Here is a 20,283-nt window from a genome sequence, read left to right as displayed (position 1 = left end):
TTAGGTGCCCCAACCAAAGTCTCCGGTTGGGAACATACGAGTGGATTTAAACGCATCTAGAACGGATTCACGTTTAACACTATTAGTATTTGAAAATAAAACAAAGATTTATTTGGCCAGGTGGTGCTCTGTTTTCAGATTTAAAATAGCTGCGACATATATACAGGTAGCATCATTGTAGCGAGGGAAGTCGCGGTTTACTTCTTTTGTCTCTTACCATGCACATAAGAATCTAACTCCTCGCAGCTCTCGTCTCTACAAAATTCTGCCACAGTTTTTAAAATTGGGCAAATGGGTTGGCATTGTAACCCTATTTCTCACGTATTTTTTCATTGCATTTTTTGTTTCAATTGTTTTACATGCGCTGTTGGGTTCCAATGTCGAACTTATAGATCCGTGCGTATTTAGGATTATGACCTTCTTGAGGAATTAGATTACCTACTCGGTGGTAAAACGTGTCATGGATCTTAAAATTGTGGATCCCCTGTGTGACCCTCTCGTCAAAATGAGCTTTAGAGCTGACCATGGCAAAGGTGGAATTGAATTGACTAATTTTATCCAGATAATTTCTGAATCCAAGCCTCACAGCTCTGTTTTTTTTCAGATTCGGAGTTTACAATAAGTTCCTGAAAGTATGATGAATTCTGCAAATGAGGTAAACGAACCTTTCATTTATTGCAACAAAGAGTAAAAATTTAACTGTCTCATCCAGTCTTTTCTTGCTTAAAATGTAAGCCACCACAATGTACAAATTTAACGTTAATTTGTCGGAGGTTAGATGTATCACCACGGAGCAGTACTGCCACTTTGTATCCATCAAATTGGGATGTTGATGCAAGTGGTCACTTTGGGGTCCCTCCAGCCACTCGCAGTTCTTCGTCTTACTGGTAGCATTTAATTTTAAACTGAGATAAAATACTAAAGTTAACCATTAAACAGAAAACACTACAAAGTAATATTGATACGCATAGTAAATTACATGATAATATGGTAATGTAATAGGTAACTTCACTGTGAATAATCACTTTCAAACATTCACTTAATCACTTCAAACTGTAACCAAAGCTTCATGATAGTTCAGTAAAATACGATGTAAGGTAAGTAAATTCAACTATTACAAACAATTTGTTAGCAGGTCTTGCTAGGAATATCTTTATTTATGAACCAGACTTAGTTAACAGATGTATGAAAATATAAAATTCCGGCTTTGCTCTGGAAGTAATAAGTCCTGAAGTCTGTGGTTAAACTTAAAAACTATTTCAAACTACGTCCATATGTTTAGTTGTAAACAAAGGGAATTGAGCTTGATTGTTTGATAATGTCAACAGATAGCACCGCCGTTCCCTAACTTTACCCCTAACTGTACTAATTGATGCCCTTTCTCAATACTCTGATACGTATTTGCACATCTACGTGAAAATACCTTTAATTTGACACATCAAACGTTAAAATCCGCCAAGCCGTTATAGAGTTATGACTGTGAAAAGAAAACTGCTCACGTATTTATATATATACAGGTATTAATAATTGCAAACATTATAACAACATTAAGTATCCTTTTAAATTCATTTTAATTAATGTTTCTTAATTAAAATGAATTTAAAAGGGTACTTAATGTTGTTATAATGTTTCCAATTATTAATATAGTAGTAGCCCTAATCACAACCATACTTGTTATATATACAGGTATGTATATAGATACAGATATAACAGGTATAGATATAAATATATATATATATATTTATTTAAATATATATCTATATAGATATAGATATAACAGGTATGTATATAGATAAAAAAAAACAATCAAATAAGTCAGCTGATACATATTAAAACTCAATGGTCTATTTAAAGACAGAACAAATCTTCCCCCATAAAATTAATCTTCACAGCCTTCTCTGAAGGTATTCTCTCTAGCTCCTCTACATAAGACTGAGTTTTCCTCAGCTCTTTAAAAAAATGTTTTGTTGTATATCATCCTGGTCATCAGTGTAGAACTCGTGAAGCTCTCTCCTCCTTTAACTCTAGTGTGAGTCCTCGTAGCTCATCCAACAACCCATTACATTCTTCTACAAACCGCTAAACCGCTTCAACTGAATGTCTACAGACCCATATCTATGTTATAGGACGTCTGCTAGTTCCTCTCCAGCCTTCTTCAGGGGTTTGGTCCTCGGTTTTTTGAACTCACCCTCACCATCATCCTCTTCACCCTCTACAACCACAAGACCCTTATCCTGAATCAATTGCAACAACTCCACAAACTGAGCTCCTAACCAGATCTTCCTGTAGTTTGTTCTTTCTCCTTTTGATGTGTTCAAACTGTCGGTAGGTATTTTTGTGTTGTTTCAACAACTGAATATGTTGTTTCTCCAAATCCTCGTATTTTTCCTTTGACATATCCACCTGATACGGTAGTATAGCCTTCTCTCACTGTCCAGTTGTGTCTTGGCAACCATAGCCTTACGGAACTTCTCCTCACATTCCCTTAGATCCATCCTGACAACTTGTATGCTGTTGACTTCCTCCAGAGAGTCCTCAGAAGTACAATTTGACGAGTTGTAGCTGTTCTTTGAGCATAGCTGAGATCTAGTATTGGTGACAGAGCTAGTTCTGGGATGTTTGGTACCTACCCTATTTTGGAGTGGAGTATATATCGTAGTTTTTAAAGTAATATTCGCTGTACGGCTGATGACCTTCTAGTTCCCTCATCCTGATTCCTCTGGCCTCAGCTCTCGCCTGTCTCTTGGCGGCCGATCGAGTCTCGGCCTCTATGATTATCTGGTCTAGCGCCTGGTGTTTAGATCCATTCCTATCGTGGCACCGGCCTCCTGTCAATGACTTGTTGTATCCCACTGCGTTTCCATCCTGCTTACTTGAGTGATCCTTCTGAAGCTCAATGATGAATAGTTTCAACCATTCTCATCCAAAAACCCTGTCAACATTTCCCCGAATAACATAAAGGTTGCCCACAGATATTTGATCATTATGACAAATTTTGACCGTTGCAAAACCTAAGGGGCGAATTATTTCTCCTGTATATGTTCCTAACCTTATTCTTGTTCTATTGAGAATCTTTTCTGGAAAATATTTTCTAAACAGATGCAAAGGTACGCAAAGGTACTGATAGCAGCACCAGTATCCAACTCAAAAGAGTTACTCTTGTCGTCAACGGTGCACTCTAACATAATTTTCCTCGGCCTGTTGACCACTTCTGGTTGATATGCACTATCAGAGAGTTTAGTAAATTTACTACATTTCTTCTGCCTATCCACAATGGGTAACATAGACATGAACGGTGGATTTTGACACTCACCCTCATCGTCATATCCATTATCTGGCGTAGCGTCGTCAGCTTGTCATATGTTTTCATTCTTTCTCCAACAAACTTTGCTGGGACTTTCCTTTCTTAGGCAATTCCAACACTTTATGTCTGTAGGACTTTCGCAGGTACTAATGTGATGGTTTCCTCCTCACCTAAAACAAGCTTAGGTACTACATTTCTTCCTTGCGAATACCCAGCGTTCTTCCTTGAATCTGAAATTGTTCTTCCACTATTGAACACGAATTTGATTCTTGGATTCTTGCTGTTTCACTTTTGATTTGTTCAAAGTTACTAGCTATTTCAAGACATTGGTTAAAACTTTATTTTAATGAGTTTCCATTAATTTTGACAACAACTTTCCATCATAAAGTCCTGAAATAAACTGCTGTCGCAAGTGGACGTCAGTTGTCGACGTGTAAAATTTTGGTCATTTGCAATCACATTTGCTGGCTAAGTTTTTTAGGTCTTGGAAAAACTACCTACAGATTCCCAAGGTTTCTGGACTTGTTTAGAAAACTTGTGTTGCTCCGCGATAATACTACCCTTAGGCTTAAGTAATATTTGTAAAATTTCACACAATTCATTGAGCGGAGCGAGCGAAGCGAGCGAAGCGCTTATACGTCGACTCTTATGCATTTCGTAATACGCAAACTCCTCCTAGACGGCTGAATCAATCGTTTTCAAATTGTGCATGGTGATAAAGACCATATCGGTGAGTGCCAACATCTATATGGCGTTAAAAAAGTCTCTCAGGAATCCGCCCCACTGGGTCTCAAAGTTTCAATGTAATCCTTATGGAAGCAATATTTGACCCATAAACAAAGACATATGATCAGCTGTTGACTCTTGCTTGAATGCAGTAGATAAAGAAATAGCTGATAGCATTATTCCACAGATATTAGAACAGAAACGGTATGGATCATAAATCTAATCAAATGACGACACTAGCTTGAGGTCCGTGACGGAGGAAGTAGTGAAGGAAGTAGTAAAGGAAGTAGTAAAGGTGAGCAGTCTGGAGCGTGGAAACTGGTTATGACGATTAAATTTAGGTATATGCATTCCTACAATTCGATGGGAAGGGAGGAAAACGGGTCAGCGACGTAGAAAGTGGTGAAGGATGTAGTAAACGCGAGCAGTCCGGAGTGTGGGAACTGTTTATGACGATTAGATTAAGGTATCTACAATCTTAAAATTCTATGGAAAAAGAGGGCAACAGGTCCGCGACGTAAGAAGAGGTGAAGGAAGTACGAAAGGCGAGTAGTCTGGAGTGTGGGGACTGTTTATGACGATTAGATTAGATTAAGGTACCTGCAATCCTATAATGCTATGGAAAGGGAACGAAAAAGGTCCGTGATGTAGGAAATGGTGAAGGAAGTAGTAAAGGCGAGATGTTCGGAGTGTGGTATCTGTATGATCATTGGAATAAGGTATTTGCAATCCAATGATGCTAAGGGAAGGGAGGTAAACAGGTCCGTGACGTAGGAAGTGGTGAAGGAATTAGTAAAGGCGAAGAGTCCGGAGTGTGGGGACTTTTTATAACGATTAGATTAAGGTATCTGCAACCCTAATATGCAATGGGATGGGAGGGAAACAGGTCCATGACGTAGGAACTGGTGAAGGAAGTAGTAAACGTGAGCAGTCCGGAGTGTGGGAACTGAAAAACCTACCTACAGATTCCCAAGGTTTCTGGACTTGTTTAGAAAACTTGTGTTGCTCCGCGATAATACTACCCTTAGGCTTAAGTAATCTATATATCTAATTCCGTAAGCCCAAAATTTTACAATGAAATTGTGAGCGAACCGGAGGGCGTAGAAAGCTGGGAGGGGTCTCATTTTAAAGGTCTGGGCATGAAATTTTGGGGAAAATTATTCATTTTTCTTAATTATGCACCAAAAGGTTGTGACAGAATAAAATAATTCACATTTAAATAACATTGGAATCTAGGTCATGTTTGCTTTGTTTACATTAAAACATGTGGTTTAACTTTATTTAAAGCATATGGTAATATGTAATATGCACTGTAATATGTATACTAACCCTTAAGAGAGGTTGAACCTACCAATTGACTATATTAATTTAATTGCACGATCTGGAATGCCACCACACAAATTAGTTTTAAAAGTTGGTTCAATAGTGATGCTCATTAGAAATATGAAGCTAGGGTCTGGATTAGTTAATGGAGTACGATTGGTTGTGTTAGGTATTACTGGAAAAAGTGTAAAGTTAGTAGTAATTACTGGAGTAGGCAAAGGAAACGTATTTTCCATGCCAAAAATAATACTAATATCCACAGATCCTAATATGCCGTTTAAGTTTACAATGAAAATTTTCACAAAAATTGGCATTTATTTGAAAAATTTATCTCCATGTATTTTATCTAAGTGAATTTGTCTATATTCAAAGAAATGTATATACATTTAATTAATAGTCATGAAGATTATCATTGAAAATTATCCTTAGTTGTATTATGATTAGAAAGTTTATACTATAAACACACCGCATGAAAAATCCTTTGTAATTTTTATTTTTAACAGAGCAGACCTCAAAATGCATTATGCAGGTATGTAATAACTATTATACATATTATAATATACAATAATGTTAAACGATAATCAAGGTAGGGTAACCCATGGGACTAATAATTTGTACAAAATAATTACTACAATATATACATAGGGGCTACTGCCCCTACAAGCCACTAGTATTTGTAAAATTTCACACAATTCATTGAGCGGAGCGAGCGAAGCTCTTATACGTCGACTCTTATGCATTTCGTAATACGCAAACTCCTCCTAGACGGCTGAATCAATCGTTTTCAAATTGTGCATGGTGATAAAGACCATATCGGTGAGTGCCAACATCTATATGGCGTTAAAAAAGTCTCTCAGGAATCCGCCCCACTGGGTCTCAAAGTTTCAATGTAATCCTTATGGAAGCAGTATTTGACCCATAAACAAAGACATATGATCAGCTGTTGACTCTTGCTTGAATGCAGTAGATAAAGAAATAGCTGATAGCATTATTCCACAGATATTAGAACAGAAACGGTATGGATCATAAATCTAATCAAATGACGACACTAGCTTGAGGTCCGTGACGCAGGAAGTAGTGAAGGAAGTAGTAAAGGAAGTAGTAAAGGTGAGCAGTCTGGAGCGTGGAAACTGGTTATGACGATTAAATTTAGGTATATGCATTCCTACAATTCGATGGGAAGGGAGGAAAACGGGTCAGCGACGTAGAAAGTGGTGAAGGATGTAGTAAACGCGAGCAGTCCGGAGTGTGGGAACTGTTTATGACGATTAGATTAAGGTATCTACAATCTTAAAATTCTATGGAAAAAGAGGGCAACAGGTCCGCGACGTAAGAAGAGGTGAAGGAAGTAGTAAAGGCGAGTAGTCTGGAGTGTGGGAACTGTTTATGACGATTAGATTAGATTAAGGTACCTGCAATCCTATAATGCTATGGAAAGGGAACGAAAAAGGTCCGTGATGTAGGAAATGGTGAAGGAAGTAGTAAAGGCGAGATGTTCGGAGTGTGGTATCTGTATGATCATTGGAATAAGGTATTTGCAATCCAATGATGCTAAGGGAAGGGAGGTAAACAGGTCCGTGACGTAGGAAGTGGTGAAGGAATTAGTAAAGGCGAAGAGTCCGGAGTGTGGGGACTTTTTATAACGATTAGATTAAGGTATCTGCAACCCTAATATGCAATGGGATGGGAGGGAAACAGGTCCATGACGTAGGAACTGGTGAAGGAAGTAGTAAACGTGAGCAGTCCGGAGTGTGGGAACTGTTTATGACGATTATATTTAGGTATCTGCATTCCTAAAATTCTTTGGGAAGGGAGAGAAACAGGTCCGAGACGTAGGCAGTGGTGAAGGATGTAGTAAACGCGAGCAGTCCGGAGTGTGGGAACTGTTTATGACGATTAGATTAAGGTATCTACAATCTTAAAATTCTATGGAAAAAGAGGGCAACAGGTCCGCGACGTAAGAAGAGGTGAAGGAAGTAGTAAAGGCTAGCAGTTCAGAGTGTGGGGATTAGATTAACGTATCTAAAATACTAAAATTCTATGGGAAGTGATGAAAACAGGTCCACGATGTAGGAAGTGGCTTAGGAAGCAGTAAAGTATGAGCATAGTGTGAGAACCATCTGTGACAGTTAGATTAATGTATCTTCAATCCTAAAATGCTATGAGAATGGAAGGAACAGGCCCCACAACGTAGGAAGTGGTAAAGGAAGTAGTAAAGGTGAGCAGTCCGGAGTGTGGGAACTGTTTATGAGATTAGAATAAGGTATCTGCATTCCTCAAATCTTTTGGGAAGGGAGGGAAACTCCCTATTGTCTCATTTGGCAGTGCGAGTGGGGGGACCGTTTGGGCAGATAGATATATGTAACTAATACTTAAATGCTATGAGAAGGAAAGGAAACAGTTCTATGACGTAGGAAATGGTGAAGGAAGTAGTAAGGTTTGCAATGCAGAGTGTGGGAAGGGAACTGTATTTGGCAATTACATTAATGTATTTGCAATCCTAAAATTCTATGGGAAGAGAGGGAAACAGGTCCACGAAGTAGGGGGTGGTGAAGGAAGTAGTAGGCCTAAAGGTGAGCAGTGTTGAGCGTGGGAATGGATTAATGTATCTGCAATGCTAAAATGCTATGGGAAGAGACTGTAGACTGTAGGTTAAAATGATTACGAAGCAAGAATTGATACATGCAATTATTTACAATAGAAATTTACAACTGAGTTGACAACAGCTGATTTTTACTCCATAGAGGCTAAAAACGATTTTTACTCCCTAAAGAGTAATAATGCTACAATTGACTATTGGATACAGAAGTGGTATTAAAGTCAAAGATGCTACTTTAGACCCGCAACGCATGCATGCATGCATATGAACCCTTGATGACTCCGCTCAATTTTGTGGATGCCTCTGCGAACGCCACCTAGTTATAACTTTTATCTTCTGCGTTAGATGGGCTTAGGCTAATCCTTAGATCTTGGAATACTTTAGGTGTTAAACAAATTATCAGATACTGCCTTTTCTTTACTTCTGATGTGATCACATTTAAGTCAAAGAAATTGTCTATTCTTACCAAGTAGGTGCTCCAGGTCTCATTGTCTTCATAAAATTTATCAAAATTAGAACAAAACATAGGTTTATTCGGTATCACTGTACGTTCCTCCTCTAGTTCCTGGTGTCTACGACAGAATCTTTTTTTATTATTATAGCTATTTGAATGGTCCACCATGGGTCAGACCACCATGGGGTGGTCTGAGATAGCTGTGATAATTACATAGGCGTTTACATTTTTTGGTTCAATATTTGTAAATATATTGTCGATCCTTGATTTTGAATTTTTGAATTCACGAGTGTATGATAATATGGTATCGATTAATCCAAAGCTTGACATGATATAAGAAAGTTCTTTTTTCACTTTTACTTGAACAGTAGTCTATATTGAAATCTCCAGCAATCAGTGTATTATGCTTTAAATTATTTATGTCTTGTAAACAGTTTACAAATTGTCTAAAAAATATATCAAAGTTGTTGGTTGGAGGTCTATAAACACCAATTATTGTTAAGGCATTTTGTGCATTTAGTATTTTAATTGCTGTGAGTTCACATTCAGTTTCAATGCTGTAACATTTAACATTTAGTTCTATAAATTTGATGGTTTCTTTAACAAATATACATACTCCGCCTTTTTGTACGTTATCTCGGCAATACGATGATGCATAGATATATCCATTTAATAACAATACAGTTATCTCATTTTCTTTTAAGTGATGCTCAGTGAGAATGAGTTTTTTCCTAATAAACCATTAATATTTTGATGCATAACTTTAAGATTACTAGAATTTGTCTGTACAACTTGGTTTTTAATGCTGATATTTGTTAAACTATGTGTCTTTTGTTTTGACATTTCTCAAAAAAATAATTTCTTTCGGTTTTTCTAACAGGAATTTGTTTGATAACTGATTCAAATTTATTGTTATAGATATAATTGGTTATTAATTTGGTAAGCTCTAATTTACCCTTTCTATTGAAGTGGAGTCCGTGGTTTGCGTAAAAGGAGCGTGAGATATGTGAACAACTTATGAAATTTGTATGTTCATGTAAAATAGTCAATTCATATAGCGTTTCATTTATTGTTGATATTTTTTTGTTCAGCATTGGGGAATCGTATCTCCAAGGTAGGCCAATAATACAAACATTTGTGTAAGATAATCTTCTTATTCTTTCTTAAATGTTTTTGAAAAATTCATCAATATTTAATTCTAAGCAAATGTCATTTGTTCCACACATAATTATTATAAAATCATTTTTATCTATACTATTTTTATTATAGTCAAAACTATTTTCATTACTTAAAATTTGGACCATTTTTCCATTATTTAGTGTTACAGAACTATAAACTTCAAATGATTCGTCATGTTTAATATGTTTGTTTAGCAAGTTTCTTATGCTTCTTCCATGACTGTCTGATAAAATTCGTATTTTATTAGCGAATTTCCCTATAGGGAAGTAGCTATTACCGTAGGTCTCATGGTAAGACTTAGGCCCGGGACCGATTTACTTTTTCATTTTGATGTCCCCAGAGGCCAAAAACACCATTCGTTCAAATTTTTATATATGTATATATATATATATATATAGATTTATATATATATATATGTGTCCGTGAACACGATAACTTGAGTAATTTTTATCCGATTTTGATGAAATTTGGTTTGAAGGTGTAAGGCGGGATAAACTTGAATGAGTTCGCGATCCAGCATGATCGGACCATGGGAACAGGGTTTTATGGGGGGTTTTATGGGGTAAAAATTGGTTTTTCTCACTTTTGACCCTCAAAACACAAAATTTCCCAATTTTCCTCTAATTCTTCTTAAAGAGCTTAAAAAAACAAACAATTCAGTATGTCAAAGTGTTTTTGCACGGTTATTGGTTACGGAGAAAACTAAAAAAATTGTAAATTTAAAATCCCCATGTTATTCTTATGGAGAATATTGTAAAATGTTGTAGTTTGCTTGTTTATGGATATCTTTTGATCAAACTTGGCAAATATATTCATTTTATACTAAGCAATAATTATTTTACTTAAAACACACACTTTATTAGTTTCCTTGTAGCAGCAAACCTAGGTACTCGTTAAACCTAATTTTATTTAAATAGATCAATTGAAAAGCAATTCAGCCAAATGGAAATTCGCTTAGACAGCAGGTTAGCTGCGGCGGGGGTATTTTTTATTAATGAGATAGAATTCAATTTCGTTTTCTCTTTGCGAGTATGGTTATTTTCAATGTTTTCAATCTTTTTGTTTTTTATCATACTAGTAGAAGAATTCAGTACATCAACATGATTTTCCGTTTCGTCTTCATTGTTGTTTGGTACGTTATTATTAATTTTAGCTTGACAATCTGGTAAGAATTTGGTTTTATCTTTTAATACTGTACTAAAATGTTTTCCTTTTTTTGATTTTTTATGTGATTCAGTTTCATTGGTTATAGGAGTTGAGTTTTTATTAAGATTATTTACTTTTTTTGTATTTTCATTAATATTTGTTATATTTGTGCTAGTAATTTCTACTTCATTTGATCCAAGTATTGAAAATCTGTTTTTGAATGAAGTTTGGTTTATCACTTTTGTAGATTTTGGTCTTAATTTTATTATAGGTTTGTTAATCTTATGAAATTGATCCGTTTTTTTTTAGGATTGGACTGGATGTACTTTCTTCTCCTGAGGATATTTTCTGTTCTTCAAGATTTTTACAGTCATTTACTTCTTTGATTTCAAAGTGGGTGTTATTTTTTTGGGGATTGGGGTAAAGAGTTTTTTTTTTTTTTTTTTTTTACTTCCATATGAACATACTTATTGTTTACAATTTGATTTATTATTAATTTCGCATTAACTATAACGTGTAAACCACATTCAAAGTTTGGTTTTTGTTGGGATGTTTCAACTGACTTGAAGGAAGCATCCATTTTCACATTTGTTGATAAAAGTTTAGCATATTTTTCATTTAAACCATATACACTGTCATAGTGACGAAAAGTATTATAGATTTTACTGTACACCAATAAACTCCAATGGCTTCCATTGTTTCCATTGCTATTTTGATTTTTTGGAGAGTTGTTGACAGAAAAGAAAACATATTTAGCTTCATTGAAATGTAGAGATGTTTGTGTTATAATATTATCATATTCGGAACAGTACATGAGTAATTGTGTAACTGTAGGTCCTACTAAAATTATGTCATTTCTAATGGCAGATATTTAATCTGAAATACATTGAAAGTAAGACTGTAACTGTATGTCATTTATGTAATTATCTTCATCATTATTTTTATATACAATTGGTAAACATTTTTTGCTTGTTTCTTTAGAGGTTTTATTCATAAATCGGTCATTTTTCTCTTCCTGTAGAGTTTGTATTTCTTTGTTTAGATTTTTCCTTTGTATTCTAAGTTTTGTTAATTCTTCTTTTAATGTGTTAATTTTATCACTGAGTTCATTCACAGCATTTTCAGATAGAAATTTGTCTTCGGAAAGATTGTTTATTAGTGTTTTTGTTTTCTTGTCTGAATTATAGATTTCATATTTTGACACAAAGTAGTATGGTATATAAAAGAAATAATGCAGCTGACTATGAAATTTTTAGTTTAGTTTGTTTATAGGTTATGGATATTGTGGGTTGGTGTTTCACTGAATTAGAATTATAAGTTAGAATAATGTTTTGAAAGTAAATAATTTTGAAATATAATCCTAGTAAAAACTAATTCCGTTCTTCCCCATCCTCGTCGCCATTGTAAGTTAAAGATAAAATAAAACCAACATTGCATAAAGCCTGTTTTAATACCAACTAGTGTACATGTTGCTCGAAATCGAGCAATTGCAAAGGAGTAAAGTAGTTATTTAAAAACTAATAAAAGTTATAATTTCCGATGAGTTTAAAAGACTCAACAATTCATAGATTATGTACCTAACAGTTTCATATAATAAACATTTCTTGTAAATATTTTATAAGCTGATCTGGTTTTTAGGGTATTCTACACATGTTTCCCACTTATAGCCGCATTAGGTTGTCCATGTTGATTTTCGTCAATGATAATGTAGTCAGCATGGTAACATTGTCGCCAGTACGTTTACAAATTTCAGTCATTTTTTATAGCGATAACATTTTGATTACATTACTTAAGAAATGCCTGATTTTCTGCATAACCTCTCTGTCACAATTATATTTGCTTCAATTGGCATTAATTTGGCAAGGTACTGTTATAACGTAAGTTATACTTACCTGGAAAAATGCAGAATTGAAAGGCCTAATGTTCAGATGATTTTTTTGTTTCCCTTGAATGTGAATAATAATCTGAATAGTGTGAATTTCACAATGAAAGTTTTATTAAGGTTTCTTGGATGTAGTCATATTATTTTAAAATCACTTGACTTGTATGAAAACATATATTTAATGTCCTTGCCGTACCAGTTTAATTCGGCCTTAGAGAGGTTTCCTTTGCCAATCATCATAAAGTTAAGTCCGTGTTTCCAACAAAATAGTAGCACTTCGGCTAACACATCCTTGTTCATTAATTTTTTGTGGGAATCTTCGTATTGTATGTGTTCTTCTTTATATAGGATGATAACGATTGTATTTTCTTAAATCTCTATTTCTTCTACTTTTTTGGTGGTGTTCTATTACTTTCCTATATTTCCATGGTTAACAAATCAGTTCTTTCAATGATTGCTCAAGAATTACAATACCCTGTCAATTCATTTTTCTTATTTGGTAAAACATATAAAATTGACCAGGCTTTCTCGATTTTTAACATTGTAATATGTACGAATGTAAATTGAAATAGTAAATATTTAATTTCTTCAAAATCAGTAAATGTACCCAATGCGTTTCGTTGAATTGAAAAATAAATAACAGCAATTAAATTCTACAGCTGATCAAAATGTAAACAATTAAGTTCTCCATAAGGATAACATGGGAACTTTCAAAGCCACTGGGGCAGAGCCCAAGGGACGCTTTCAAAACTGTAAGGCCAGTTTGCAAATCTACGCGACACGCTCTTTCCAATGAGACTTCAATGGATAAAATCGGTTAAGAAATGGCGGAGGAGTTCAACCGACAAAGTTTCATGTAGCGTATTAATTATATAGATTCCAAAAACTCCTAACAAAACAAACAAATAAGTCAGCTGATACATATTAAAACTAGTTGTCTATTTAAAGACAGTACAGACTGAATAGCTCGCAAATCGTCGGCGACGAAAGGCCCCTCTTCCCATGCTAAACAGAGAGAGGCGGGGCAGTCCGTTACCTTATCATTTTGGAACCTCTTCATATCCATTTTACCATTATACATTTGATATTTATTTTTGTCTCCATCAAACCGCATTCATCATGGTAAGGTTAAGAACATACAGCCTAGTAAAATTGTATACATATATTAAAAACAACACACACTTAATATTTATCTTTCCAACTTACCTTTTAGAAATGGGCAGGTATTAGGAGTCTCGTTAGGGATCTAAAAAAAAATGCATTTAATTTAGATACATTTTGCATTTTAATTGTTTTGTGCCCTTTGTCAATAAATAAGGTATCAGGCATCCGGTTTTGATATGTGTACATCGGTTGCCTGGTGATCGTTTAGTTAAGTATCGTTTACTATGTAATCCTGAACTAATTTTATTTACAAGGTATTAAGAGTAGGCCTATGGCAGTAATAAAACTGAGCTAGATTCATATTATTTTAATAAATGCCAATATTTTATTAAACAATTATAGGTCATGTGCTTTGCACACAAAATGGGTCTTATACAGGCTGTTCATATAAGTACAGTACTGTAACACGTAAAACATATTTTCACTTATTAATCTCCTTGTTTTTCATCTCCCTAATAAAATAATTCCAAACGAAATGCAAGGTATTTTATCGACAAGGAAGAGAGCATTGCCAGGATTCGTTAACATAAAATTTACTAGATTATTATAGTTATTTATTTGAGTGTATGTGACTTTATATAAATGTTCGTGAGATTTAGACTATATATATTCCACGAATACCTGAGCAGAACTGGTATTGATCGAATACACATAACAAATTACGTTGCTGGCCCGAATCCTATACTAATAGCATTAACATATTGTTTAGACAGTTCCATTTAAGCAATATAAAATTATGTTTATTTTTTGGCCAGTAACATAATTTGTTTATATTTATGATCTATACTGGGTCTGATCAAGTATTCGTGATACATTCGTTAGATTAAAATTACTGTCAGTTATTACTAACGCAAATAATTTAATGTTTCCTTGTTTAAAAAAGGTGTAGGCTTTAAGCAAACATAGCCTCCTCTAATACAAGGATGCTGCGAGACAAAAATGGCAACACCGCAGTGCAGGCCTACTGAGACAGCTGTAGCATCAATATACAAATCTATCTATATCTATATATTAATAGGCAAGCACGTTTCTTTAAAACCTTTTTTCTCAGCTCGTGTGCATCGTAGGGAAAATCTACGCATACCGTTAGAAAGCTATTTTCCTGTAGGTGTGCAGAATCCCTTTATAAATTTAAATAGGCTCAAGATAAGCGCAAAAAATGAGTTTAAAAATTTGAAAAAATTTACATGGATCTTATGCGTTGCCATGCTGGTGACGAAATAACAACGAAATATAAACAGAAAATCAAAACAAATGGAAGAAACTCCAATCACATGTTTTATTTACAGTGCGGGGTGAAACATTAACATAAGTGAGTACATTACATATTTTTGGTCGAGCTTCGACCACTGGACATTACTCGTATATATTAATATATATTTAGTATATTTTGAAATCAATTATTGATATGATGAAAGAAGACCCATCACGCATTTGGAACTCAATATAGCTGTTTGAGTTATATAAATCCCAGGGTGTCAAACATAACACGTAAAACTATAGTAAAAAAAATTACAGGCATAGTTGGACCTAGCTAGAATTTATTATCTTCTCCTGGAAATGCTAGCATCGTTGCTTTTAAAAGTCAAATGCCATTTGTGATGAAACTGACATTATCTGATGAAGATGAAGAACGTAGTTTTGGAAACGTAGTGAAGAAAATAGAAATATGAACTAGAAATAGAAAATAGAAACTGCATCACGCACAGTTAACAGAGACAGCTATGAAACCAAATTAAATTATGATAGCCTTGAATCTTGAATCTAATATGAGCAAGACATTGTTGTCATTTTTAAAAGAGTTTGGTATAACTCACTGGTCTACCTTCCTTGATGATAGGTAACATTGCTACTTCTATATTGACTAAACAAAACACCACACTTCAAATGGCATTATCATTACTGCTAAATAAGAAGAAACTGATCAATTAACTACACAAATTTGGTATACAGTGAGGCTCGGCGGCTTAAAGCATCAGCGGCTGCTGCAGCTAGTAAAAATCCAATGTTAAGAGGCTTAAGAGACTGCAAAGATGGACTTGTACAAGCTGTAGGTGACAATTTCGATACATCTTTATTTACACAGAATTGCTTACGCCAAACCCACAGCATGGCTCTACTTATAACTCAAGTTGAAACCTCAAGCGACAACTCTAATGCCAATCTAGATATACCAAAGTTAAGTAATAAACGTATGAAGGACACTCTAAGCAACCCTGTAAACATCTATAGATATAATGGTCCCAAAAAACCTCCAATGCAAAAATCTGCAAGCTGGGAAACTGCCTTTGCACAATATTTTGTAAATGCTATGGCAAAGAGTGTCTGAACCACCAAACTAGAATAAAAAAAATGGGCTGCTTCCGGAAGAAGAAATTCCTTACAACGAAATTAAGTCTTTGACAGTATTTACATGGTTTCTCAGTTATATGTAATAACTTCATTATTTACATAACTTAAATATAAATCCGTAACTGTACCAGCATTTTTCTTTTTTTCATCACACCAATAAGTTCTTTAATAGTTGCTTAAAATAAACCGGGAGATTCTCGCTGTACTTGCAGATTTGGGCAATACGAGAATGCGCAGTGTAATTGGTTAGTGGCGAGTGTGATGTGGGGGTGGGCGGTCTTTGAAGGGACTAATAACAATTATTTTTAACAAAGGTTACTTGCACAAATGTATATTGCATAATATAACTCTTTTTTTAAGAATGAATTTATTATGTCATAGGTATTGACACGAAATTACAATAATAACTTAAATTGTTAAAACCGTGAGTAAAAAAAAATAGTGTTGAAATCATTTCTGTGTAGATTTTGACGCTCTATATTTTATCCCTCCACATAAATATCTCTAAAACTAACCGGTTTCAAGTATTTATTGAAAACCCAGTTTTGGCCGCCATTTTTCAAATATGGCGGTGTTTGTCCAAGGGTGTCAAGGTTATTATATACCACTCGGCATATTCGCAATCAGCGCAAAAAACTGAGTCAGAATCAGTCAAAAAACCTTTTCCCACCCAAATTTCCAGGTCCCCCTAGCTGACGCCCAGACATTTTATTGGGCTAACACCTTTGTGAATAAGTTTGAGAGGCAGAAATGCATTTCTGACATGCTTAGTTCTAAGCAATTGTAAAGTTTTATTCAACATAACGATTAAAAAAAAAATTATTCTACTGATTTCTAATTTCATTCTGCCCCCACACAAATCTGACCTCAGCTTAGAGCCAAGCCGTTAATTGAAGGATAACTTAAGGAAAATGAGCTTAACATTTTAAAGCCTATTTTATAATTTAAACTAAGCCATAAACAAGTTCATACATTTCCTCTACAATCTTCGTATATACATTAAACTCGTTATGCGTTTGGTTCCAAAATCGTTTAACATTAGACAGGAGGTTTACTTAGTTACAATTGTACATAAATTACACAAAATATATACATTATGGATTTAGTCATTGTTTTACAGTATTGCTAGACTTCTAATAACGTTTTCCAACTACTTAAAACTCACCCTCCTCCAGTAAGAGTTCTTTGACGGAGAATTTAATGTAGTAAACACAACCGTTGTGAAATCTTCCTTATTGTACATCCAAGAAAAATCATGAAGCTTTCCTTTTTCACCGAGATGAAAAATCTCCCTAGCAGATAAGTCTGTTTTTAGCGCCATAATGGTGAATGTTCGTTTCAATGCTTCAGAACAACTAATACCATCGATTGATGCTATTTGATGTCCTATTGGAGTTCGCAGTCTTATCTCCCGGTATCGGTCGTAGCAGCTCAACACAATTTTCGGACTTCCAACGCTCACATACTCTGCGCTAATTCCAGTAGTCCTATAATCTGAGAAAATAATAGAAATTTAACTCAGTTTAATAAATTCAACGAGTCATGCACACGCACAAAAATACTTATTTCATTCTAAAGTGAATTGACATCTGAATTGAATACTGTCCTGCCAATAATCATTTATTTGACCTAAATGGAATTAGTGGGTGTCGGGGTTTAGGCTACTGGTACTATAGTAAATTCAGGGGCCATATTTATAACATCTAACCTAACCTAATCCAACCAAACTTCTATATGCGGATTAGGGCTAGAGGTGGCCGGTTCTCCGTTTCCCGGAATGTAGTATGGCCTTGAATTTGAAATATGAATTTGTTAATGGTTTCTTATCCATTGCACGATTAAGGGTGGTCTCTGTGGCAACTAAAGATTGCATTAATCTCAAACAATGTAACAATAAGAGTCTAACAAAATAATTAACCTTAGTAGTTCAATTACAAATAAATTAATTTTGTTGAAGTTTTACAGCTCAGGAGTAGAAGGCACTGTAAAATTAACTTGTCAAAAGTTAGGCTATATTTTCTTAAAATAGTGTTTGTTTTGAAACAGTATGACACTTTGAAGTCAAATACGTTTAAAATGTATCTAATAAATGCAAAACCAATCCGTAATAAAACAACTCACCCGTTCTATAACGAGGACCAACGAAATCTATACCCTGAAACAAATAAAGTGATCTCATTAATGTTTAAAATGTATGTAGGCCTACATTTTATCTCCCCACTACTCCACTGATACAATCAATACTTCTAATATATTAAACAAATTTGATTTTTCTTTTCCGAGTTCGTTTCGCTCTTCTACCCGACCGATTTTTATGGTCGAGGTCTCAAATTGAAGGTATGCACGCACAGATTTTACATCAAGCATCGGCATATACTTATCTGTTGTTTTACTCGAGTATGGTGTTCAGTGTTTTTTGTTATTCATATTCAAATTCTGTTAACGATATATTTTACCAAGTGAAAATAAACGTCTACTAACAAATAAACCACTCTAAAATTTCCCATTACTTACTTGATTCCGGCTTACATTATTCTCCAGGGATTAAAATACGGACTTCAACTAAAGTTAGACATCATCGTTGTTTGTAGTCAATTTTTTGTAGTATGATATCTAAAATTAAATATATATTTCCACCCTAACTAACAAACGAGGTTCCAGTTTACTTTTTTACAGCCGAAGTTGTTATGTGAAAAATAACAACGAGACAATGGATGATCTTCCATCAAAGTTAGATTTTCTCCCATAAGATTAACATGGGAGAATCTAAAAATTTAATTGGAAACTTTGTCTCCACTAATTTGAGAGAACGGCTGGGCGTAGAAACTTGGTATAGGTCTCCAAAGAAAGGCCTTGGTCTGTAGATGAGTTATCAAAAGAAACACGAAGTAAAGTCCCTTAGGGCTCTGCCCCAGAAGCCTTTAAAGATCCCTCGACAGATTTGTTTACATTTTGGCCATGTGGAAAATACTTTTTAATGAAACAGCTGTTAGTTTTTAAATTGTGTTTTAAACAACACACATTTATTGGGAGTTACTGAGATGTCCAAAAGAAGTACTGTATTTGCAATGTTATTTTCTGATTTTAAAATTGATTTTTCTCTGTATCATGTCATATTTTGCAATACAACTTTCCATTACGAAATCAGTGGAAATTCCTTTTCCTACAGTTACCTAACAATGTACATGTTCTCTCACTGATTTGAGAAAGCAAAGTGGCCAATTCGCTCATCAGTGAGACAATGTTAACATTGTCTCACTCTAATTACTTTGTCTCACTCCAGATTTGCAACGTGAAGGCACGAAATAGTGAGCGCGTAGCATGCAGGCAACGTCGTATGCGCGCGAAATACGTTGGCAGCACTGGCTGTAAATCAGCTGGTCAGCTGTTGTACTGTTGTATTTGTCACTTCACATTTAATGTTATATTAAAAGTTCACTTCTGTGTAAAAATAGGTTATGTTTCTTCACCAATTTATTTGTTTTATGGTAACTGTAGGAAAAGTATAATGTGCAACTCGAGTTCAAAGTACAATTGCCTCACTCGAGAAACCATTCCTCACTCGCCTACGGCTCGTGAGTAAGGATTTCTTTCGAGTGAGTCAATTGCTCACTTTTCTCACTAGTTGCACAAATAACTATTTATCACAGAACTCTTACAATAATTTCTCATATGAACTATCTAATATATATTTTACGGGTTGGTGTCTTTTTTCACCACTTTTGCCTATATTTTATCATATTATTCTAGACAGATCATCATAGGTTCATGAGATTACTGTCATACATGTTTCCAATCATTGGACAAATCTTCGATTGTGTAATACCATACAAAATAAAATAATACAAGTGCAGAAGGTCATGTTGCCCATTTGAGCCGAGTCCATATTTTGTTAAATTAATAGTAATTTACATCAACTGGATAAAACATTTTAAAATATTTATGTAGAACTATGTGAGAGCCTATGAATGTTATTAGAATAACGAAATGGGTTGTGCATGTTTACTAGCGCTACTCAGCAACAAAAACCTTTTAATTTATCTCTAAAAAATATATTCATAAAGTGCACTGAGCAGCACCCTAAAAAATACTATGTAACTTACCCATATAGTTACAAAATGCTCGAACTCGCATTGTAACATTTATAATTTGGC

General features: G+C 34.6%; 1 protein-coding gene across 1 annotated transcript in view; it reads right to left on the bottom strand.

Moving 5' to 3' along the window:
• Nucleotides 1-20,283, bottom strand: part of LOC128999825 (uncharacterized) — a 176,737-nt gene that overhangs the window by 127,387 nt on the left and 29,067 nt on the right. Inside the window, exons 4-6 of the mRNA XM_054426521.1 lie at nt 18,251-18,284; nt 17,295-17,623; nt 13,820-13,859 (exon numbers count right to left, since the gene is read on the bottom strand). Coding sequence (XP_054282496.1) covers nt 13,820-13,859; nt 17,295-17,623; nt 18,251-18,284 — 403 coding nt within the window. The remainder of the gene's footprint in view (nt 1-13,819; nt 13,860-17,294; nt 17,624-18,250; nt 18,285-20,283) is intronic.

This window comes from Macrosteles quadrilineatus, unplaced genomic scaffold (genome assembly GCF_028750875.1).
Source record: "Macrosteles quadrilineatus isolate MER2022 unplaced genomic scaffold, UCM_ALF_1.0 Scaffold_8__2_contigs__length_117827958, whole genome shotgun sequence".
Lineage (NCBI taxonomy): Eukaryota > Metazoa > Arthropoda > Insecta > Hemiptera > Cicadellidae > Macrosteles > Macrosteles quadrilineatus.
This window is presented reverse-complemented; position numbering and strand designations above follow the sequence as displayed.